We start from the raw sequence: 25,186 nt of genomic DNA on the forward strand, positions 1-25,186 counted from the left end.
ATATATATATATATATATAATAAACCTTTTTGCAGAAAAAAAAAGGATTCCAAGTATTTTAATCAGCTTAAGTCTCCATCTGGGGTTATAGAATATTTTGAGCCACAGTCAACACAGCAAAACATCTCTTTGTGTCATTCTAGAGACTGAGATTTCCTATCCAGTGAAGTGGATAAAAGCTAATACACAACTGGGACAAACAAGTTGTTGTGCACTGTTGAAAAGATTGTTGTGGTTTTAATTGTGTCACTTGTACCCTATCAGTTAAAACAAACCAAAACCTGTAAGATTAAAAGGCAGTGGGGTAGCCAAAGTAACATGTGAGAATAAAAACAATCCCCATACCTCTTTATTTCATTTTTTCTCTTGCCTTTACTTCTGTTTTCCCTTTAGCTTCCCAAAGGCAAGCCTTCCTCTTCTTTCCCAAGCTCATTTCTAGGTTACATGCACCTTTTAAAAAAAAGAAAAAGAAAACAAAAAACCAATATTCCTTCTCCCCCCATCTGCCACCCTGAAGCAGAGACAGCTGCAGTGAAATGCTGCTTTCTTGCTTTCTAAAGCAAGAGCCTGGCTTGAGTTCAGGCATTTTAAAGAAGCAGGTGTGCAGGAAGCTAATAAATGCCTCTTGCATTCACTTAAATTCCTGATTAAAAGTACTGGCTGGGCCAGAGAAAGCCTGGGACTAAGGATATAACATAAAAGGCAGATATTCCTTTAAAAACTACTTTGAGAGACTTCACTGAAGGGACAGAAAGCCTATGTTACCTGAGTTTAATTGAGGAATCAGAGGAAATGAAATGGCATGGAAATATTGTTGAGTAAGCTGCTTATGTGGCATTGAGCCGTAAGTGGTGCGGGGAAAGGGTGCCACGATTTTAAAGATCTTGTCCTATTCCTCCCTTCCCTCTACCCCCATCAAAGAAAAGATAATTATCTTTATGCTGCCAGGAAGATTGTGTTTCTTCACAGAGCTTGTCCGTTGGCTATGCAATATCAAGCAAACCAAACTGTTCAAGAAAACATATCTGCTAGATCTTTAGCCTCTGATTCAGGAAACATACATCTCAGGATAATTCACATGCCCTTGTAGCACTAGAAAGTACCCTGAAAATACAACATCAGCATATCTGTCTCTCTACACGGATTCAAAGGACAGCAACAGTGCAATAGCCTGTTAAGTAGAGACGAAGTGTCGGAAGAGAGAAGGAGATTATACATATGGGAACCTTTCCTCTAAGAAGCCTCTTGAAAACTAACTAGAGAATGGGGTATGAGAAACATCTGCTGAGCACAGAGCAGCTCACAGTTAGGAGAAAAGGGAGGAATTAAGAGATCATATTAGAGAAGGCAAGTAGTTTAAGGGTTGACACCCCAGTGCATCGAGGTGTTTGCTAAAAGAATTCTGCCACTTACAAGGCCCTCCTCATTTTTTCTGGCTCCTGAAAGAGGCAGTCAGATATCAAAACACCCTCAGCATGATTCTGTTCTATGACACAATTTATAAAATTTAATTTATAAATTAATTTATAAAAAGGTCCACAGGGCAGAGAAGACTTATGAAATAGCCAGGATGGCCTAGCTCAGTCCTGAAACATTCACTTCACCCTGGGTGATTCATTTATTTTTAACATCTGATTGAGCCCGTGGACAGTCATTACACTTGCAGAGCTATACATGCCCTTGTAATGCTACCAGAAGAAAGTGTACAGATGTGCCCTCTACTCATAGTGCTACAGAAATGCTCCTGGATAAAACTGGACCTTTTCTGTAATGCTAACTTTCTGGGGGTTTTTTTAACACCACATGTTATGTCTCCACTGTTACATGTAGCATCTTTTGCTCCACCAGCATCCCAAATTGGTGCGCTCCACACACCCCTACCCCCACCAAGCACGGAGAAAAAGGGAGGCAGTGCAGCTAGCTCCATAACAGCTGGAAGCCAGTGTAGATTTGCACATTATAGAATACCAAAGCATACACACAAATATATGTGATAGGGGACTGCCTTCCCAGTCCTCAGTCCTGGGTGGGCTGCAGCTCTGTTCCCTGCATCTGATAACATCCTTACTTTTTCATGTCTTTGTGATAAAGTATTTAGCAGAACTGACAGATTCTTTGGAATCTGGCAGGGCTGTGCCATGAGCACACGCTACTGCCTCAAACTTACAATCTCTGGGCTGTCAACTCTGTACCTTTATCAGACGGGAGCTGGGGTAGTGTGGGCACTAAACTGATGTATATATGCTATGTACATACATATGTATGTGTGTGTTTGTGCATATGTATGTGAGTGTGTACTATATATATATATATATATGTACGCACTCACATATATCTATATCTATCTATCCATCTATCTATATATTTATCTATCTATCATAGATAGATATAAATATATGTGAGTCTATACATATATGTATATGTACCTGTCAATAGATAGATAGATACATAGCTATATCTATTTATCTATCTATAGATATATCTCTATCTATATAGATCTATATATATATCTATATATATAAATAGAGCACAGACTTCTGTGAGCTGAAGTTCACTTCTTCAAATGCAGGGAACAGAGCTACCACCCCGCAAGGGTTGGGGAGGCAATCCCCTATCATTCCCTGGCTAGAGAGCATATCTTTCTGGTGACTTTGTAGCACTCAAGCTTGGGGGCTCTGGAACATAGGTATGTCCTGTCTAGCACTGTATTCTGTAGCACTACAAAGTATTGTGCACACTTGTGGTGCTACAAAGGCATGTCTGTCCATGCCCTGAGATATATTATCAATTATGATAAAGGGTGAACAAGAGGACTTTATATTTATTATATGATGACCTCAAATAATTTTATCAAAATATTTGAGTCTGGAGATATTTAAAAAGGGAGGCTACGTCAAAATGAAGAAGGTAGTTAGACAGAAGGTAAAAAGGGCCCCTGAGGCAGTGAAGAATGTGCACAGGAACTGCTGAAGAACACCATATTGAAGGCACAGAGCAAATGCAGACTGGAAATATAAAATAATAATAAAAATGGAAAGTGGACCAAAAGAAAGCCAGCATGGTTTAATGCAAGAGTTGTAGAGGCATTAAGTATTAAAAAGGATTTTTTTTTCAAAAAGTGGAAGTTAAATCCTAATGAGGCAAATAAAAAAGAGCATAAACTCTGACAAATCAAATATAAAACTAATAAAAGAATCTAAGAAATCATTTGAGGAGAAACTCGCTAGAGACACAAAAGGTAACAATACCATTTTATTTTAAGTACCAGTACATTAAAAGCCAAATTCCTGCTAGGGAGTCAGTTGCTGTGGAAGATGTTAGGGAAATTACCCTTCTAGGGACAAGTCAATGGAGCTGACCCAAATTGAGGTTTGAATAGATAAGGTTGTAGAGGAAACTGATAAACTAAACAGTAGCAAATCACCAGGACCTGATGGCATTCACTGTAGGGTCCTGAAGGAGCAAGCTCAGATCAGAAATTGCTGAACTCCTAACTGTAGTTAGCAACCTATCACTAAAAACAGCTTCAGTACCAGAGGACCAGAGGGTTGCCAATGTGATTCCCATATATTAAAAAGGTTCTAGAGGGGATGTAGGGAATGTCTACTTGTGGATTAGAAATTGGCTCAAAGATAAAAAGCAAAGAATGAGTATAAATGGTAAGTATTCAGATTGGAAAGAAGTGAACAGCAGGGTCTCCTAGGGATCTGTGTAACTTGTACAGTACCTACACTATGATGGGCTCTCCATTACCTGTTATGACACAGGAAAGAGATCTGGGACTTGTTGTGGACAGTTTTCTAAAAAACATCAGCTCAGTGCTCAGCAGCCACGAAAAAGGCAAACAAAATGTTAAGGATTATTAAGAAAAAAAAAAGGAAACTACTGTCATGCCTCTTCATAAGTCCATGGCGCTTCCACACCTTGAATAGTGTGCCCAGTTCTGGTCTCCTCACTCAAAAAGGCTACAGAATTTGAGAGGATACAGAGAAGGGTAACAAGAATAATTAGTGGTATGCAGAAGCTTTCATATTAGGAGAGAATAAAGAGGCCGGGCCTATTCAGTTTAGAAAAGAAATGGTTGAGGGGAGCAATGATAAGGGTTCACAAAACACTAAATGTTTTTTTGTGAAAGAAAAATGGAAGAAAAAGTAAATAGGGATTTAATACTTAATGGGCACTTCTACATGTTCATTAATGCAATTATGGCACATTAAGTTTAGTACCTGGTTTTTTGATGATGTTAATGTGAATTAGACTACATCTACTGTGCATTAGCACAGGCATTGCTCACCATGTTAAGGCACAGTAGAATTAGTCTTCTGTGCATTAGGCATCTTGTGTAGATGTGCCCACTCTCTCTCACAAGATCTAGGGATCACAAAATAGAACTAGTAGGTAGTAAGTTTAAAACTAACAAAAGGAAGTTCTTTTTCACACGGCATATAACTGAAGGGTGAGATTCATTGCCACCGAATGTTGTGGAAGCTGACATTTTAGCCAGATTGAAAAAAGGGATTGGAGGAAATTCTTGGATGAAAAGGGCCTCAAGTAGCTATTGAGCACAAGAGGATACAGTCTCTGAATGAGAACTTCTTAGACCTTAAATACTGAAGGCTACAAGTGAAACAGAAACAGTGGAAAAAATCCTGGTCATACCTAGTTCTTTCTCCCTTTCAGCACCCATTCTCTGCCACTGTGTCCACAGCATGTTGGGTTAAATGGATACAGTCTGACCATGTAAATAACATTTCTTATGTTTTTATGCTCTTATGCCCCCCTTGAGACAGATAATGATTATGCACTTATTCATTTAAGTAAAATAAAGCTACATGGTTTTCCATGGTACTGTTTAAATGTCAGCAGGACATATTGGACAGAAGTGACCAGCTGCAAATCATATAGAACCTAAAGTAAAGAAAGGTAGTTAGTCTGAAGTCAGGCAGAAGGCAGGGTAGACTAACTGAGCCAAGGACAGTACTTCGAAGTCCTTCTACTGAACCCACTAAATCACATTTCCTCTCAGAATATTTCCTTCATTTCAAAGAAACAGAGTTTCCAAGTGAAGCTTTTGCCATGAAGAGACAATAAAAATGTGACCATGCCTGAAATATGTTCAAAGTAATCAATAATGCAACCATTATGATACAGCAATTGCATACTGAGTAACTGTTATATTTTAAAGGATAGCAAGTAATCATTCCAAACAGATTTACCATATCTTCTATGGGTTGTAAAACGTTGACTTTGCAAAAAAAGTTATTTTATATAATTGAAATCACAGTAAAATGGCATTACTATAAACACTTTCTGTGTACTGTATGTGATGTTTTTCATATGTGGAATGCTAATTAAATCTATTTCTGGTGAATTACAATATAGAAATGTGAACACTCAGCTAAAAGTTTCAGCTGTGGCAGTACAGTACACAAAACAAGGCAGTGTAATGTATTTTATTAAATGTTTTTTTCTACAAAAGGCTCAATACAGTTAAAAGGAAAAATCATAGCCTGGTTTAGATGTATTGTACAACTAATCAGAGTGCCCGTAAGTGATTTTAATGGCTTAATACTTGGCTCTAAAACACCATTTTTAATAGCATTTTATAAAAAATAATATTATGAAGCACAATTTTGAAAAGCATTGAGTTAAAGATGGAAGTTCAATATTTTACACATGCCTTGCTCCTATTAACAACAAAGGGAATTTCCATTAATGTTAATAGGAAAGATTTCCTAAGTTTTAGGTGTCTAAATATGCATATAGTTACAGGTTATCGTATTTATTCATTTGATGCTGGGATTTTTCTTTGTACAAAGGAAAAGGAGAAAGTGGCATTCCAAAGGCCAATCTGAACCTAGATGGCCAACCAGGCTTACACAATTAAAACCTAGAAATTTCTGAAACCAGCAGCACACAAGGCAGTTGATGCAACTGGTTGCTTTTGACTCCTTAGGCCAACTGGGTCAACTGCTGGTTGTCTTTGGCATACATCTACAATGAGCCTAGAACTCAAGCCTTGAGAGCTCTAGCAAGATACCTGAACTGTTCTGCCACACTTAGGTCTGCAAAAGATACAAACGCAAACTGGCCCTTCCTTTTTAAGTTCATCATCATGCTATAATTCTATCATTTGAACACCCTTTCTTCTGACTACTTATGTCCTTGGAAGCATTTTCCCATACAGAAAACTGAATTCAGACCATGATATAAGGGTGAACACAGCAATAGATCTAGGTGTTGCTAAATGACAAGGCCTTATTTTGAGCAGTGCTGAACATTCAGAATTCCACATGTTTATCATGACTGTGGATGCTCAGCAACTTTCAGAAGGAAAAAAGCATATGTACATCTGTGTTTGTAATGAATCCATTGCTAAACATACAACTAGACAATATTGTCAATATGGAGGCTTGAACCTAGGTACCTCAGCAGCAAAGAGTAAATTAAATGGTTAAATCAGTGCATTTCAATACTCTCCAGGATTAGAAACTAGGAGGAAGATATAAATACATGCTTACCTACATATTGTAGGTAATTTTCCACATGAATGGTTTTAGTGTATGCAGTAGGTGAATGCACAATCTTTCTCTACGTATGTCTACTTCCACTTTTTCTCATAATCTGAAAAAAAGATCCTTGCATTTTAATGGTCTCCAAAAGAGAAACAGGATGGAATATGTTGAGGGAGACGCGGAAAACACAGGCGTGTTTAAGGGAGAGAAACAATGGAATGGCTCTGACAGGTGAAAGTTGGGCAGAAAGACAGTGGAGTCAGCTAGAAAGGAAAAGCATCTGGGTGAAGAGGGAGGGAAAGAAGGTGAATGAAAGGGCAATCAGAAGTTGAGTGAATGAGAAAATTTGGAATGAATTTCAGGGCCAGAGCAAGAGTGGAAGAGACTGAATGCAGGGAACAACTAAGTGGAGAAGGTCAGTAAAGGGAAGAATGGAGGGTCTGGACTCACAAGAATTATAATAATTCTCACTCAGCCTGACATTTTACTACAAAATGAACACAATATTAAGAAAGGCTAAGGTTTGTTGAGACCAAACATCCCTCTGAGATCACATCTATCTGAATTAGAGTGCAGTGTTACTGGTGTTTTCACTGGAATACTATATGTCCCCTTTCAAGATAAGAATATTTAAAGTCAGAAGAAAAAAATTATCAACTGGTATAGTAAATGACTGTGCCTGTGCTACAAAAATACATCTGTTTTAGCTATTTCTTGAGAACTTTGTAGGTGCTAACAATGAACACATTCATACTGGCATAACTCATCACTCAAAGATCATTGCTTTTACTATTAATCATCTTCCCACAAAATCTTCTGTTTGGTTGACTTCCTATATTCAAGTTAATAAGAATGAAATCACAATGAAAGGTCTGAGAGAGAAGGAAGAATAGATTTACACCTTACAGACTAACTAAATCAGAGATGTATAGCATGAGTTTTTCTAAGCAGAGGGCTTATTTCATCAGATACAATGAAAGGAATGAAAGGAAGAGCAAAGGAAAATGAAAAATGATGAACTAAGGTCTAATGATAAAGAAAAAAAAGTTAGAGATCTTACAACATGGAGGAAAAAATTCTCAGCAAAAGACCCTTAAGGCTACAGGTGTTCAAAACTAGAGTCTCAGACACATAAGTAATAAAACTAGTGTTGGTGTTGTTCCTCTCACCAAGACATTTTCAGTGATTTTATTAGTGACTATATTAAAAGTCATCAGTTAGTGGCAGGCTTCTTCACAGATGCAAACTTTATAGCGGTTTGTACCTGCTACTTCTTGACACCCCCTCTGCCACCGCTTTGTCTGTTACCACAAATAAATGATAAATTACAAATAAACTTGCAATTTATTTCTAAATAAAAGAAATAAGGGGAAACACCTTGAATCTATAAACAATAAAAGTAATAGCTGTATCTGAACTTTTGCAGGGTTGCAATCAGATTAGTGTTGGATTGTGTCTCTGGTTGGATGATATTATCTTCTCTTGGGCTAGGCCTAGGTCATTGCCCTCATTTTAATGGTTGTTCCAGATGACTAAATAATAAATCTTACCATGCTGCTGTTACTCAGGTCTATAAATGAAACAATATATTATTATTATCTATATAAAACGTTATCAGCTATTGCCTATCGCTAATATGCAATAGCCCAAGGGTTGGCTATTAAGGGTTGACAAATCATCCCTGCTGCGGATGAAGGGGAGGGAAAATGTCCTTTCAACATTAAGTTTTCTCCCATTACCTCACAGTATAAATCAGCCTCCATTGTGGCTTTAAAATAAAACAGAAACAATTTCAAGCAAGCTGACATAATGGTGGTCAGAGCTAGAGGCTAGGTACTCCATCCTGAATAGCAGTAGTAAGAGTTCCCCAAAACTAACATAGCCAACACATGTATTATTTAATAAATTTTGAGCTAGCTGACTTTGCTGAGTTCAACAAGACATTATCTGTAGGCTTCTAGCCTCACAAAGAATACATATTACCATGTTTCTGCATGCGTGTCTCATGGCTGCAGTTTTAATGGCCCTTCTCTTTCTCTTTTGGTCTGTCTGGATCCATATCTTGTGCCATGAGTCAAGCTTGCCTGTCCTGATGCAGTACTACTATTCTCTAGCGTTCTATCTCAACTATGCTTACGTTCAGACCCCTGGTAGATGTTACACTTAAGACATGATTAATCATTTTATCACGTCTTAAGTAGCAACTGAGCCATGTATTCATGCAATTAATGGTGTGATTAAACAGGGAATAAGCCACAAAGTTATTACACAAAGTATGTGTTATAACTTTGTGGCTGGTTTCCATTATACCTTAAACTGAATGTGTAGCCAGCACCAACCAGCTGACCAGCGTTCCCAGCCACAGGACTGCATTGGAATGAAGAGCTTCTGTGTGCTCCCACAACCTGGAGCTCCAATCAGCTGGCAGGTGCTCCCAGTTTCAGGAGCTCACAGAAACACTTCAAGACTCCCCCTACCCCTGCAATGACTTGTGATTGGGATTTGATCCCCTATTCCCCAATCACATCTCCAACCAAGGATGTGTGGCATGACAGGAAGTGCAATTGCTGGGATTGCGGATCAGATCCCATTGCACCTTTAACTGAAGATCTGCCAGCCTTCTAATAGTAATCTGTTTAACACTTGTGGTTCTCCCTTTTGGGAGTCTGTGATCAGAGATGAATATAAGATCTTATTATGTGTGGCACTGTGAGCCACACAAATGTTGATCATCTTAGTGCTAGCTTGTAGTCACACCTTCAACTAGAGTGGTACATCTGTGGGTTGTGGCCACACCTTAATGGAATAGAAGTTGGGTTATGCAGATCAAGAGATAATCTTGTCCATGAAGCGGTATAACTGAGTCACATAAAAAGTGCTTTAAGCCACTTAAAGTTATTAACGTGCATACAATCCATGGGTTAAGAGCCTCAGGAGCCACCCCAAATTAACATGCAACAAGGTCCCTAATAGCCAGATAACCTGTTTAAACCAAAGTATTGTTCAGTCTTAACACAAGAACAGATAATTTTGTGTAAAGGATTTTAAAACAATGATTTATCTTGCCTAAATACCTACCTGATCACCCAGAAAAACCTATTATCTTCAGACACTCCAAGAGGTATTTGTAATGCTATTAGTAGTTCCCCAATCACAGTCTCAAAGTTACTCTCAGGAGGCAGACACAGAGATGTTTTAACTAGATAGGGAGGCTTCAAATCTTCTGTTTCCTAGCCTCGACTCTGTACAAAGAAGCAAATTTCATATCCTGGCTGTATCTTCAGACATAATAAGCTCAGATCTTGTCTTTTAACAACCTCAAAATGTGTACGCAAGAAGGTTTATCACAAGCCGTTGTGTTTCACTTCCTCCTTGTTTTTCTTACAAGCCTTCCTGTTACACTAAACCAATGTATGCATACCTTAAATATCCCAATAACCAGGTCACATACAGTATTCATAAATTCTTGCAGAATAGTATCATGCCTGTCACAAGTTGGATTCTTGCTTATAGTAATAAGAAGTTTTACAAGTCTAGCTTTTCTTCTACCCACTCAGAACACTTTTGTTTTGAGAAGAGCTGAAACAGAAACAAAAGACATTTTTTTCTAAGAGGAAGAAATGCATTTATTTTGTTTTGTTTGAGACCAAAAGAACCAATCTTGTTTTCAACCAAAAAGACACAAACCATTTCAGTTGTTGCTGGCTTTGTGGCTTTTTTCCCCCCACTCACACAGTCCTTACTCCATCACACAGTACATAGGTTAAGTGGAATAGGGGATTAGTTTCTCTAGTCTCCAGCTCCTTCTGTGAGTGACTGTTCTTTGAGAAAAAATTAGCTACCACCACTTTAGAATGAAGAAACTGGTTGATAACATCTTTCATTTGTGCCTGTTCCACACAGTGATCACATTGGGATTAAATTCATTCTATCTGAGAACTTGGGCTCTGCACTGGAGGAGTAAAGGAAGTGAACTTTAACATCTGTGGCCTAGGGTCAGAATGCAAGTGTGACACACAGCTTTTCTGAGTTATCTTATTTGCTTCTCCAGTCACTGCATTGTCTAAAACAAAAACTTTCGCCCTTCTGTACTTCATGTTGCTAAATGGAAGAAGGGCCAAAGTTTTCCCATTGTTTTGTTTAACTGAAAACAGCTGTTTGCCAGAATAAGTTACCTAAATAGCAGCTGCTATACAATGTCACCACTCAAACTACAACTTCTGTCAATGCTTACCCAAGGAGAGCGACTCATTATATACACACAAAGAAAACCCAGTGAATATTGATAGGTACAAAGGGCATGGGGGTTGCATGTCTTCTGATGCCTTGATTGTTATTGTAGCATTTGCTGTTTGATAGAGGAGTTAAAACCAGGAGGTGCTAAGACCACATATGCAGATGAGCAGAGAACTGCATTCAGTTTCCCCATTTGTCAATACTTAAAAGGGATAACGCAGGTGTCATGCATTTTAAAATTTTACCTTGGTCTCAACAATCTATCTTGTAATCCTGGACAATAAATTGAATTTTATAGCAAAATGAGATATTTAAAAGCTTACCCACTTAAGAACAGAGAAAAGAGACATGTAGCTTCTGAAGAATGGGTTAAAACCCAGTTCTAGAAGCACTAGGTCTACATGAGAATATACACAAGAATGATATTTCCATAGACTTTTTATAGTATCTGTTATGCTTCACTCAAACACCACTGTGATTAGATGACAATGTGTTTTGAAAAGGCTGATTTAGATAACTGTAATCATCGCTGCTTTCTACTTCCATTGGGAAATATTGAGGACCCTGTTACAGCCAATATAGAAACACTGAAGTCTAGGAACCCAGCATTAGAATGGGAGCATAGACAAAGAATACACTATAACTGAAATGAAGACAAAAGACCCATCATCTGAAACGGTGCACTCGGAGAGGAAAGAAGAGGTAGTAGTAGCCCTGTAACTCTGACAGTGAGTGATTGAAGCATCTAGACTGCAAAGTCACCAGACCTGGCAGCACACTTTAAAACACACAAGGCACCTTTACAAAATGCTACCCCTCAAGCTGAATCAACACCGTTATGCTGCAATGGTAACTAGCCCATACCCTCAGTACCTCAGACACAGCTACATTGGTTCTAGTTGCATGGGTAGTGCATGGGGAAAGCATGGACATGATGATTGAGTCCATGCTTTCCCCATGAGATACCCTTCCAAACAGTGCTGCTGTTGGGTATGCTAGGTTCATGGTTCAGACATGGTCATGTTTGATTTTATTTCAAGTTAGTTTATAATTTATGAAAAAGTGTCATTGGATCCAACAAAAACTGTGGCAAGACCTTAAAAAACACTTATCTTAAACATCCCTTGTGGCCAAAGTGAAGGGCATGGCCCCTCTCATTCTGCATTCATACAATACCTAAAAGAATGGTTTTCTGATTTCATTTGGCCATTTAGTACTCTGGTAATACAGTAACAAATAGCCACTATAACATATTCCTGACTTGTACTAATATCTGGTAAGTCATTTTCCTCTTTTACCAACAGGATTTACCTATATCATTGTTCTATTCTCTTACATGGAAAAATACCAAGCAAGTGAAATCTATGCCACAAAGTAACACACACTAGTACTGTTAAAAGAAAAAAGAAAAAACAAAAACAAAAAACCTATGTAAAAATATAATCTCTTCAGCCTGGGGTTTAATCTGATAAAATGTCATTTTCTGACCGATACACAATTTCCACTGATAGTTTTGAACAACAAGGAACCTTTCAGGATTGAGGCCTCAAAATGAAAGTGTAAACAACCAACCATTTTAACATTTCATAATAGAAAGCATTATTTAAACCCACTATCTTGCAATATACTTTCTAAAATAACATGCATTGTTTATCCTACCTGTGACTGTGGATGAGTGCATTGAAAGCCAATCCGTCAGACCAGCTACTGGTGAAATTGATAACATTGACCTGTGGGTAACTACGAGTTGATTGGCGGACCCAGCTTAGTAAGATCTTTTCACTGTTTGTCTGCTGCAACCCAGCCATGATGTTTTTCATTACATCTTTGACCTGCATTAGGAAACAGAATTTCACCCGAGGTTGAACTTGTTTATTAAAAGCAAACTCTATTTCTGGAACAAATAGTAAAAAAAATAATGGTTTCTCATAAGTAAATTGACATCACTGTGTAAAAGTAGCAATGATGCAATCATTGTTAAAACACCCAGTTTTGGCTTGTTTGTCTGTTTATACTGGTATATGTAGAATATTCACTGGTACAAGGATGCAAAAGGCTCATTTGTAAGTGCACTTGTGAGGGAGTTCATTTAAAGAAAATCTTTTTTTCCTTTCATATTTTCTTTCCTACAGCAAATATTTCCTTGATTAACAGGACAAGCATGGCTATGATTAGTTAACTAGCAGGAGTACTTTCCTCTCTTGGTTCCGATCAATGCTATTTGTTACAGGCTGGCATTAACATTAATGAGTGTTAAATGTCCCTGAAAAGTAAAAAAATTGATCATTATTCTAGAAGATAAAGGTATACTTATGAAAATGCATAGGTATTCATATAGACTGAAACAAGGTGGGGCAAAACTGTATTGCAGAGGCTTTCTTTCTTAGTTCTTTTTACTTAATTAATTATGAAAAGTTGATCATTTAAAGTGATTGGATATCCAGTTCTTTTTCAGTTATTTCACTATGATGACAATTATTAGTTTCTCAAAGGACAATAGTTTAATAGATTTTCAAGCCTAGAAAATGATATATTTCCTATCCATATGTATTACAATAAAAACAATCCTATACACTTCTGTTTAGGACTTTCTGAAAGTATGTGTCTTTACAGTCTTGTCTGTTTCTTTTCTTTTTTATAACTACATTCCCTGTCTATTTATTTTATGTTTCGTAATCAGCATACAATATTCACTAGGATAAAAAACTACATAGAAAAACTGAAAGTGTATAATTAGCCCAATTAACTATGTATTGTTTCATTTATAACACAACACCAGCACTGTACACCCACAAATGTCAACTGAAGAATAATATTTAGAAGTGAGGCAATTAGTGTGCCCAACCAACCTGGTGGCAGGACAAGCCTGGCTGGACTCTGAGGCAGCAAAATTGTAAGAAATGTGAAATAGTTAGCATTTTTTAAATATGCCCACTAATTTATCCATCTACATACAAATATAAGTAGATAGGCATTTTAATACAATTCTATGGGAAAAAAGCTTTTTAGGCGAAGAATAATAGAATAGTATTAGAAATCTGAAAAGTACTACATTGCCTTTAAAATTACTTTTTCCAAGTTAATTGTAACTATTAAGATGTTATTTGAAATTTTAAAAATGAAAATTCTATGTGCTGCTATTCTCTAATATCATTTTTACAACTGATATTATGCCATTCCTGTTTTCATAACTTTAGGATGCATGTTACCCAGAGTATTATGTGGGATCTAGTCTGCCCAAAACCACCACAGATTTTAGCTTTTGTCTGCACATAGCTTTGCACAATTTAAATCAACTAGTTTAGATACACTTGGGCAATCCTCTGCACAGATATCTATCAGTGTCCAGCGGGTTATCTAATTCTACACAAATCAAACAAACAAGACAAGACATATTCAAACCTATACTGACACTCAAAGTTGCATCAGTTTTATCTAAGGGATAGAAGATCATACCTTCAGTTAAATAAGTGCAGCTGCGTGCACTGCCTAGACTGGGAAAACACTTAGCACACTGTAACTCTTGTTGCACTTAGAAAATGTCCAAAGTGCAGCTTGTGACCAGCTCTGAGTTGCTTAAGTGTAGGATCAGTTTTATTACTTCCTTCGAGTGTGTAAGTGCCCTCACCCCCCATTATAGGAATGGGATGCACCTCTGGAAATGTGTAGATGCCCATTCTGATAATGTGGTTAGTTGCATCTCCACAGCAAGTAAGGGAATCACTATGCTTCATTTAGGTCATTCAAAGCCAGTTACAAGCTGTGTTGTGGTCATCTGCAAGGTGAAGCAGAATTCTCCCACTGGTATTTACTTCACCATAAGAGAAGAAATGTTGCAAAGATACCCACAAGAGAAAAAAATATATAAGAGGATTGGGAGACAGACTGTTAACTCAGTGAATGAGTTCAGTTTGACTGCTGCTGATTAAAACAAGATTAACAGTAATATTATGAGATGTGAGGCTAGGTTGTAACTTTGGAAATCTTATTACTTGTTGCTTAACAAAATGCATCCATATGTTTTAGGGTGTCATTATACTAATACACCACAAAATTCATAATGAATCAGGCATGCTGTTGATCTGGGCACTGTGGAAAAATGTGAGCTTTGATGTTGCTGTATAGACTTAAGGAGAAAATGCATCCCTTCTGAAGTCTATGGCAAAGCTCCTACTGAGTTGTGCACAGGCAGGATTTCACTTAATGGTAGGGTGACCATATGTTCCAGATTGGACAGGACAGTCCCAGATCTCATGGCCATTAGAGGAAATAGAAGCAAAAGTCCCAGATTGGAGGGAATTCATCCACACATATGGCTTCTGAGTCAGGAGCTGGGCACCTGTAGGTGGGTTTGCACCAATCTGGGACTTTTGCTCCAATTTTCTCCACAGAACCCAGCCAATGGGCTACTTCTTGGTCCAGACCCTGCTAGGCTGCAAAAGAGTCAGGGGAGGGGTGCGCATGGGGAGCCATAGGGTTGTGGCTGTGTGTGCACACATGTGCATATGTGCATGTGTGTATGTGCTGCACTGTCATGCCCAGCCCCACTCCTGGAAGATGTAGGGTTGTGGGGTGGGGGGATGTCTTGTGTGTGTGCGTACGTGCACATTGCACTATCCTGTTCTGCCCAGCCCCGTTCCTGGGAGCCTCAGCATTGGGGCTGTGTATGTGGATGCATCATGCTGTTCTGCCCAGCCCAGCCCCGCTCCTGGGATTTGCAGGGTCAGAGATGTACGTGTGTGCATGTGCGTGCGCGTGTGTGTGTGCGCGTGCGCGCACGTACACATGCGCATGCACATGCAAACACTCCCCCCCCCACCATCCCGGATTTCCCTCAAAATATTATGGTTACCCTGCTAAATGGAATCCATGCAACTCAGGATATTCATGACCTTTCTTCCCCTCTGACAAAAGTTGCTTTTCAGAGTGAAAAAAAACACCATTTTAAGTCACTTTTATTAACCCTAGAATAAAATCACTGGACTTTTATGTAATACTTATTTTTTATGCAATGAAACCTTGATGACAAAGTTAAATAATCTTTGAAATCCTTGGGTCAGATTCTTTGTTGGCATCTCAGATATTCATTTGTGTCAATATAAAATGAAACTACGGTATTAGAACTAAAGAATTTTACCCTCACTTTGCATTGACTTAAAAAGATATACAATGTACAAGGCAGCAGGAAATTGGGGCCACTGTTTTGTGCAGTTTAAATTGATTCATATATTTCCTTGGATCTTTTTTAGTGTTTGTCTTTGTTCTCCTTTAGCATGTGCATTTAGTGGGTGTTAATTCTGAAGAATAACAGAATTAGTCAAGTTGCAAAATCTGTGAGAATGAATTGTTCAAAACTAACTCCCTTGTTTTGTTGTTTGAGATGATTAATATGCTTATATATAGTAGTTTGGGGTCATCGTTCTTTGGGGATTTTATCAAAGCAAGCTTCATGTGCTGCTTTTCATTTATGGGTGGAGATTCATCTTTGAGTACTTCTAATAACTGGAACTATTTGAAACTTACATATACAAAACAGGTACTAGCAAGATGTGCTGAGCTTTCAACTGAAAGCAGAAACCAGGAATTTAATGATGATGGATTCACCACATTTTTACCTCAAATTCTGTTTTATTATACAATTTTTTGTTTACATTCAGAATTATGCAAACATCCATCTTTACCATAATCACCACCATTTAAAAGGTTCTGATTTCCTGTTAAAATATATGCTGTTTTGATTTAGAGGTTTTTAAGAGCTGGGTAGACAAAGCAGGGGGTTGGACGGGATGACTTTGTGAGGTCCCTTCCAGCCCTAATTTTCTATGATTCTAAATCAGGAAGGCCAAAGTGCAATTGGAGTTGCAGTTAGCAAGAGATTTGAAGGGTAAAAAGAAGGGTTTCTACAAGTATGTCACCAACAACAGGAAGAGCAGACATGTGGGTCCCTTACCAAATGGGGGAGACACCCTAGTGACAGATGATGTTGAAAAGGATGAATTACTCAGTGCCTTTTTATGTCAGTCTTCACAGGCAAGGAGAGCTCCCATATTATTGCACCTGGCAGCACAGTTTGGGGAGAAGGTGAGCAGCCAACAGTGGCAAAAGAAAGCTTAGGGACTACTTAGAAAAGCTGGACACATACAAGTATACAGGGCTGGATGTGATGCACCTGAGAGTGCTGAGGAAGTTGGTCCATGTGACTGCAGAGTTGTTGGCCATTATCTTTGAAAACTCATGGCAATCAGGGGAAATCCTAGATTAGTGGAGAAAGGCAGATACAGTGCTCATCTTTAAGAAAGGGAAGAAGGAAGATTTGGAGAATTGCAGACTAGTCAGCCTCACCTCATTCCCCAGAAAAATCATGAAGCAGGTCCTCAAGGAATCCATCTCTAAGCACTTAGAGGAGAAGGTAATTAGGAACAGTCAGCATGGACTCACCAAGGGCAAGTCATGTCAGACCAACCTGATTGCTTTCCATAATGAGATGACTGGTTCTGTGGATGCAGGGAGATCAGTGAACATGATATACATTGACTTCAGAAAGGCTTCTGATACAATCTCTCCCAACATTCCTGCAAGAAAGCTAAGGAAGTATGGCTTAAATAAAAGGACTGTAAAGTGGACATAAAACTAGCTGGATCACTGGGCACGAAGGGTAGTAATCAATGGATCAATGTCTGGATGGCAGTCAGTATTCAAGTGAAGTGCCCTAGGGGTTGGTCCTGGGACTGGTTTTGTTTAATATCTTCATCAATGACTGGGAATATGGGATGGAGTGTGCTCTCAGGAAGTTTGCAGATGACAACAAACTGGGAGGAGTAGTAGATATGCTGAAGGGTAGGTTTAGGATTCAGAGAGACCATGATAAATTGCAGGACTGGACTAAAAAAATCTTATGAGGCTCAATAAGGAGAAGTGCAAAGACCTGAACTTAGGACAGAACAATCCCATGTACTGGTACAGGCTGGGGACCGAATGGGTAAACAGCAGCTGTGCAAGAGGATTACAGTGGACAATAGGCTGAAGATGAGCCAACAGTGTGCCCTTGTTGTGAAGAAGGCTAACCGCATACTGGGCTGCATTAGTAGGAACATTGCCAGTGGATCAAGAGAAGTGAGTCTCCCCCTCTATTCAGCACTGATAACTGCACTATCCAGTTTTGGGCTCCCAACTACAGGAAGATTTTGGACAAATTGGAGAGCCCAGCGGAGGGCAATGAAAATGGTTAGGAGGCTGGGGCACATGACTTTTGAGGAAAGGCTGAGGGAACCAGTCTTATTTAGTCGGCAGAAGAAAAGACTAAGGGAGGCTTTAATAACAGCCTTCAGCTGCCTGAAGGGTAATTCCAAAGAGGATAGAGTTCAACTGTTCTCATAGTGGCAGATGACAGAACAAGGAGTAACAGTCTCAGGTTTCAGCAAGGGAAGTTTAGGTTAGATATTAGGAAGAATTTTCTCACCAGGAGGGTAGTAAAATACTGGAACAGGTTACCCAAAGGGGTGGTGGAATCTCCATCCTTGGAGGTTTTTAAGATCTGGCTAGACCTAGCCTTGGCTGGGATGGTATAGTTAGGGGTGGTCCTGTTACAAGAAAGGGGTTGGATGAGATCAGTGTTTCTCAACCCATGAGTCATGACTCAGAAGTGGGTCACAAGGATATATGAAAGGACACTGAACTAACTTTAAAAACGGATCAACAAACTTTTAAAATGGATCCTTCTTTAAAGAAGAAAAATGTGGGAAACCATGGCTTTTCCCTTGCAGGCTGGCAGAGTTCTAGCCACACTGGGAGGCTGGGGCTGAGGTGGGTGCTGTGGGTCAGGAGCGAGGGGCACTGGATCAGGACTGACCATTGATGTTTACAAAATGGGTCTTGGTACAAAAAAAGGTTGAGAACCACTGGACTAGGTGACCTCCTGAGATCTCTTCCAATCCTAATTTTCTATGATTCTATGACAGAAAGTTGGTCCAAGGTATCCCTAAAAAAATAATTCCTTTGAAATATGGAATTAAGAGTCTTAGTTCTCTTTCTCCAAACTTAAACTTACACGGCAAAATGCAAACAGATAAGTATGTAACCATAAAGACAAACATGTCTTCTAGTGAATTAGCATTATGTAAAGTGATTATATATCATGGATAAACAAAGTTGAGTGTTAACAAAAAAACAAAGGAAAAGAAGGTCGGCTGTCAGTAAAGCACTATTTACCAGGATTCAAGAAAAAAAAGATCTATACCAAACCTCTAAAGGCATTAGAGTTAAGAATAGTAATGAAAAACAAGCCAGAAAGTATCTTTGATAGTGGTAAAAGGAGGATTTTTTTTCTTTTCTATTCCTGAATAAGCTTTTTATAGAAATTAGCCAAAGGCTATCTTTGAGCCATTCTAACTGAAACAAATAGCATATACCTAGGACAATCTGGATTCAGTCCAGAACAGTTCTTTTGAGACAATGATTGATGATTTCCTTCTCTTGATGGCTGGAGGGTAGACATCCTGTCTCTTCCTCCTCTCTGCAGCATCCAGTCAACCATAAGATGCTGCAGTCCTGTCTGAGGGAAGTGGCAGGTGTTCAGGGTAATGGACTGAAAATGGTTTGTGTTTTTCCTGGAGGGGTCTACCCAACAAGTAATGAAGGGAAACTTCATATCCATCACTAATCTCCTCATTAGTGGCATCCCACAAGGATCAATCCTCTCTTCAGTCCTAAATGGTATTTCTATGAAACCATATGTCAGCTGAGCTCAGACTGAATTCAGAACACAACAGTATCTGTGTTGTGCCAGGGTTGACAGTAGTTTTGTGAAGAGTTTAGATTATGGATTGTATAAAATGGTTTGGACAGAGATGATCCTACCTCAGGCAGGGGCGGGGGTTGGACTAGATGACCTCCAGAGGTCCCTTATAGCCCTATTTCTCCATAATTTCTTTACGAACAAGTAAATGACAGTGTTCTACAGTGCACATGACAACACTACCACCAGAATGGCTTAGGACTGAGGCTGAGACCAGCTTGTAAATAAAAGCAGCTGCTGGAACTAAACTGAAGCAAGAAAGAGGTGATCTTAGAAAGCACTCTGAAGAGTTGGCAGCCACAGACATCTCTTTGCTTTGAAGATACACCCCCCACAACCATAGCATTTAAAATATACTTTAGATTTCATAAAGTGATTTGTTGGTCAGTTTTATTTTCACCTTGTAACTGAATATAGGTGAAATTTGTTTAAAAGGTCAAGTGATATATTCAGATCAAAATCAGAAGTCTCTTTTGCGTACGGCTGAAAAGAAAGATTCAGACCATACAACACTGAACAAAATAGTATACAATACAGCATAAGAGTGCAATCTGATAGAAAATGTTAGCAATAATCTGGAGAGGAAGATAAATAAGGAAGTAATAGAGACCATATGAGATACTGAGAGAAATCAGATTTTTACATGAAACTGAGGATAGGAAGGAACTCTTAAAGAAAAGAAAAGAAAAGGAAACTTATGTATGCTATAAAATTAAGAGATATTTTAATATCTAGCCAATATTTTGAGAGCTGGCTCATTATATACCTTATTTCCTCTATCTGTTCTTTTTCCCCCAGTTCATATAGAAATACTTGTTTGAATTTTCTCATGTTGGTTCTGACTTGCTATCAGAGAATCAAAGGTTCTACAGGAGTGGGCGTGTGTGATAAGGAACTTATTTAATCAGTAGTTTATGGTACATCTGCCAAGCATTCCCCCCTCTGCAGTTCCTTTTAGGCTCCACCCCACAAATTGCAAATAAAAAAAATTAACAAATTAAAAGAAATAGAGGGAACAGATATCCTGTACAAATATAGTCTATATGCAGACAGTTTGGGGAGTCCTAGATCTCTAACTGGGCTTTTCTTTAGCAGCAATCTGCCAAATATCCAGCTGCTTAGTTACAGAAATAATCTGCTGTAAGCAAATTTTGGTATGGAGGGAAACAGGTCTACTCTCAGTCCATTACAATGTACCTGCACTCCAGCCTTCTTTTCTTTCTTAAAAGCTTTTCCACCCCTACTCCCATAAAAAAATTACACAATAGTTATATATATATATATATTTCAAAACAAAGAATTAGGAACACTCTCAATCACTGCTAAACCTAAATGTAAGTCACCTCAAGACCTAAAAAAACCTGCAGAAATGGACAAGAATGTTTTTCAAAGCTGTTACCAGACTAGCCTGCTTCGCCAGGGCCAACCCTTAAAGGCACACAAGTTGTCTTCTATAGCCTTAGACTCCAAGACAGCTGGTATATATACAAAGGAGAACAGACCAAATTCAAATCTGACTTTACTCAAGTTTTTCTTTTCCAGCAGAACTGTACATTCTAGTTGGCCTTTTTCCCAACCTTTCTTTTTATCCTAACATCTGTCATTAGACAAGACATTGGAACAAAAAGTAGGATATTTGGCCGATAAATTGCTGTCCTTACTTCCTGAGAGGAACTTGAAGAGAACTTTTGACCATCAAGGTCCTGTACTCTCCTTTCAGTTAGGTGTGAACAGGATTATCTAAAGCTGAGAATTTATATTTAAACACACACACACATGCGCACACACACACACACACACACACACACACAAGGATCACACCATAAGTATTGGGGGATGTATGAAGTGGGCCCTATTTGATTCGGATTTGGATTTGGCCAAAATCAGGGACAGTGATTTGATTAATTGATTTGGATCACTGTCCCTGATTTGATTTGGCCAAATCTGAATCTGAAGATTCGATGCTGATTTGGAGAATCCGCAATTCAGACATAGACACAGCTTTAAATGTTTTTTTCTACATACCTTGAGGTACCAGCATGGCTTGTGAATGCTGCAATGCTGGGCCAGATGGAGCATCTCACAAGCGCGGGGGGGAGGGGCCTCCACGAGTTCAGCGATGAACCCAGAAGTGGACTGGAAGTACTTCTAGTCTACTTCCAGGTCCACCAGGGAGCACATGCCCCGCCCCCCCCCCTCCAAACCTAGGAGGCACCAGTAGCCACGCTAGGTGGGCATGTGGGGGGAAGGGTTTCCCAGCATGCTCCCCACCGGACCCAGAAGTGGACCAGAAGTGCTTCTGGTTCACTTCTAGGTCTGCTGCCAGGCATGCACGGAAGCCCGCTGAGCTCCTGTGGGATGCTCCATGTGCCCCATCATTGCAGTGTTCACAAATTGCCTGATACCTATGTAGCAAAACCCGCAGTTTTTCTTTTTGGTTTTCTTTTAAAATGCATTCCCTCCCCTTCCCCAACCATTTATGAATTTTTTTCTCCCTCTCTATTCCCTATAGATAAGTATAAGTGAGCTAAGACATAGGAAAAGTTTCAAAATTTTATTTTGGTAGCAGTTGTATTTGTTTTGTTTTTCCTCCTCCTTTATATTGTATAATTATTATGTTTATATTGATTTTTACTGTTCTATATTACTGTTTTACTGATCCTATATGATTTAGGCCTACATAGGTAAGTTAGCATAAGTCATGTTAAGTTTTCATTTTGTGTTTGTCAAGCCTCCATCTTTTCCCCATGCCCTGCTGTCTAACCTGTGACTCATACCTACCCCTCCTATGTAACTTGGTTCCTGAATGAATGTGGATGAATGAGGGTGCTTGAGAGACAATGGCAGTAGGTCTAAAAATAGCTCCCTCTGAATGATCGAACCATCAACACCAATACCTGGACCAAGGACCCAGCCCTTGGAACCACCCTTCGCATTCAAGAAACAAAAGATGAGGCAACCCACCATTGTGCCAAGGCTGCACATGCTCAGTAAGAACACCTGGAGCCCTCTGGAACAGGACTGACCTTGCCTGGACAGGCCTTCCCATAGGAGATCATAGGTAGTCTGCCCCATAAAAACGGGTAGAGAAGACTGACTCCTTGGGATGCCCTCCCCATCTGGACCAGCACCATGCCACACCACCTATCCACCCAGAGGCCCTGCTGGCGACCCCACTCTGGACAACACCTCCTGGACGAAGACCCCTTTCCACCCTGGATAGGTAGCTATCGCCCCTCACCCCCTCTTCAACCAAGGACTTGGACTCTGCTTCTCTTCCCTACCTGGGCTCCAGCCCTTCCACTGAGTCTCTTTCTCCTGCTGCCATTGTGAGTGCTTGGGGTAGGGGGCGGGAGGAGCGGGACACCAATAACTTAATGGGGCTGTGTAGTGTGTTGTCTGTTTAATAAACCTGTTATTTTGAAACCCTGAGTTGGCTTTTTGTCTGTTTCCTGACTGTTTCCTCCTTGCCAGCACTTATCTACCCCGCCAATCCCTCAGCTGTCTGCCTCAGTTTCCAGCCCCAAGCTTCCAGGTTTCTGCCTCAGTTTCTTTCCTGGCTGTCTCCTCCATGCCACTGGGCTTTTTCCATTGCACCAGTGACCTCAAGTAACCCTGGGGCCTCTTGACCTTAAGTAACCCCAAGCCTCAGTTCCTCAGCCAGCTTCTCTCTAGTCCACCAGTTCTAATCCCGGTTCTGGCAACTTTCACTCCCTACACTTTAACTCTCTCTCGCTCACCTAAACCTTCTCCCAGCTACCCCAAACACACACATACATACCGTACCATCCAAGTTAGGAACTTACCTGTGTGTATATGTAGGTGGGTTGTATGTGTGTGAACCAATGAGTGTATGTGTGTGTCATTGTGTGCATGATATACGAATTAGTGATCTGTGTATGTGTACTGAGTGTGCGGGTATGGACAATTGATTTTTGTCTAACTTTTGGGGTGTATAGTATATGTGCTTGAATTGGTGATAGGTATGCATGTGCCTAGGCTGGTTTGGACATGTATGTGCCTGAGTTGGTTGTGTGTGTGTGTGTGTATGCACCTAATTGATTTGTGTGTTTGTATATGTGCAATTGTGTCACATCCTCCTGTCTAACAGTGCAATATTGAGACCCTCAGAGTTGGCCTGACCCCACAGGGCAACACCTAGAGGTAGGTAGAAAAAATACCTAAGGGTGTGTCTATGTCTGAATTGCCGAATCTTTCTGCATCTTTCCAAATCAATTTGGAGGGTTCCAATTCAATTTGGAGAGAGTAAAGGGTCCTCTGATTCGATTTGGATTTGGAGATTCGGCCACTGAATCAGGCCAAATTTCCACCAAATCAAATCAGGGACTGAAGCTTCACACAGCCCTAATAGGTATTATGGATCTCCCTCAGCAGTCTTTTACGTCAGACCCTGTTCATAGTTCTGGCCCTTATCCCGCAAACACCAACATGCTTAACATTTTACAAAGGAGTAGTCCTTTTGAAGGTATAAAAGTAAGCACAGGCTTGGATTCACTAGTTTAAAGCCCTTTGATTCCTGCTTCCTGCTCTACTCAAACTGTAAAACAAACTGTCTGGGATGGGCAGTGGCATTTCTATTCAGGAAGTGCCGAGGCAATCAATTGACTTAATGGCTCATTACCTGATTCCTGCTAATAACTCTTCACTCCTCAGGTGCTAAAGGCATTCTCTGCTTTTTAATGGTCTTGGTGTTCCATTTATCAAGTTAGCCTTCCTTTTGCAATTTTGCTGTAAGCTGTTCCTGGTAATCTTTCTCTCCTATTTCACAGCTCTGCAGATTCTTTTGAGTTCAAGCTGAATACCTTAACTCAGGTCTGATAATATTAATGGAGGTGAGCATTAACCCAAGTGTAAAAATGACTGACAGTGAAGTAGTGGATGTATTGTAATGAGGCTCAGGAAGGCTATATTTTGTTTTAAAAATCTGAATAAGAGATGTACATTTAAATATAATGACTACAGGACTAATAAAACAGTATCTTTTGACAATTTTTGCTAAGTTTGTTGTGTATTTTTAATTTTATATACAATCTACCACAGCTGTATTCCAACAAAGTTTTATTTGCTCTTGATTTGAACTTAAACTGAATATTACAGAGCAGGACCCCTAGCATCTTCTAGTTTCTCTTTAACTGGAGAAAAATATGTTGCATTTTATGTAATGACGCACCATACCATCTGCATCCCACTTTTCAAAATCCTAGATCTGCCCATGCTAAAGCCCTTCTGCAATTATGTTCTTTCATGTTTCCTTTTATCTCCTTTTTCACTCTCAACATAAAGAAGGGTATAGGTACTGAAAGATCACATGCACATACCCAATTCCTTTCTACATTGTGCCAGATAATGACTGTCATGTGTATATACCTATGTACCATGAAAGACTGCTGAAAATAAGACAAGACTGAAAGACATGAAAATGAATTAAACAGTAACTAATAGTAAAGCCTCTCTCTAATAAAGCTTAAAAGAGGATTGAAATGATATGCGAATTTGAAGAAAAGGATGTTTATATCTGCCTGCTGTGTGTATTAACTGAAACATGCTATTTCAAGCATTAATGGTAGAAGTGATGCAACTAGTCTTTCCTTATACATATACTCCAGTGCTCACAATCTCA

General features: G+C 39.4%; 1 protein-coding gene across 5 annotated transcripts in view; it reads right to left on the bottom strand.

Moving 5' to 3' along the window:
• The window catches only part of DMD (dystrophin), a 1,961,037-nt gene that overhangs the window by 1,477,373 nt on the left and 458,478 nt on the right, over positions 1–25,186 (bottom strand). For all 5 annotated transcript variants that reach the window (XM_025200207.1, XM_014518487.2, XM_025200208.1 and 2 more), the window contains exon 6: positions 12,411–12,583. In XM_025200207.1, coding sequence (XP_025055992.1) covers positions 12,411–12,583 — 173 coding nt within the window. The remainder of the gene's footprint in view (positions 1–12,410; positions 12,584–25,186) is intronic.

Source organism: Alligator sinensis, unplaced genomic scaffold, assembly GCF_000455745.1.
Source record: "Alligator sinensis unplaced genomic scaffold, ASM45574v1 scaffold746_1, whole genome shotgun sequence".
NCBI lineage: Eukaryota > Metazoa > Chordata > Crocodylia > Alligatoridae > Alligator > Alligator sinensis.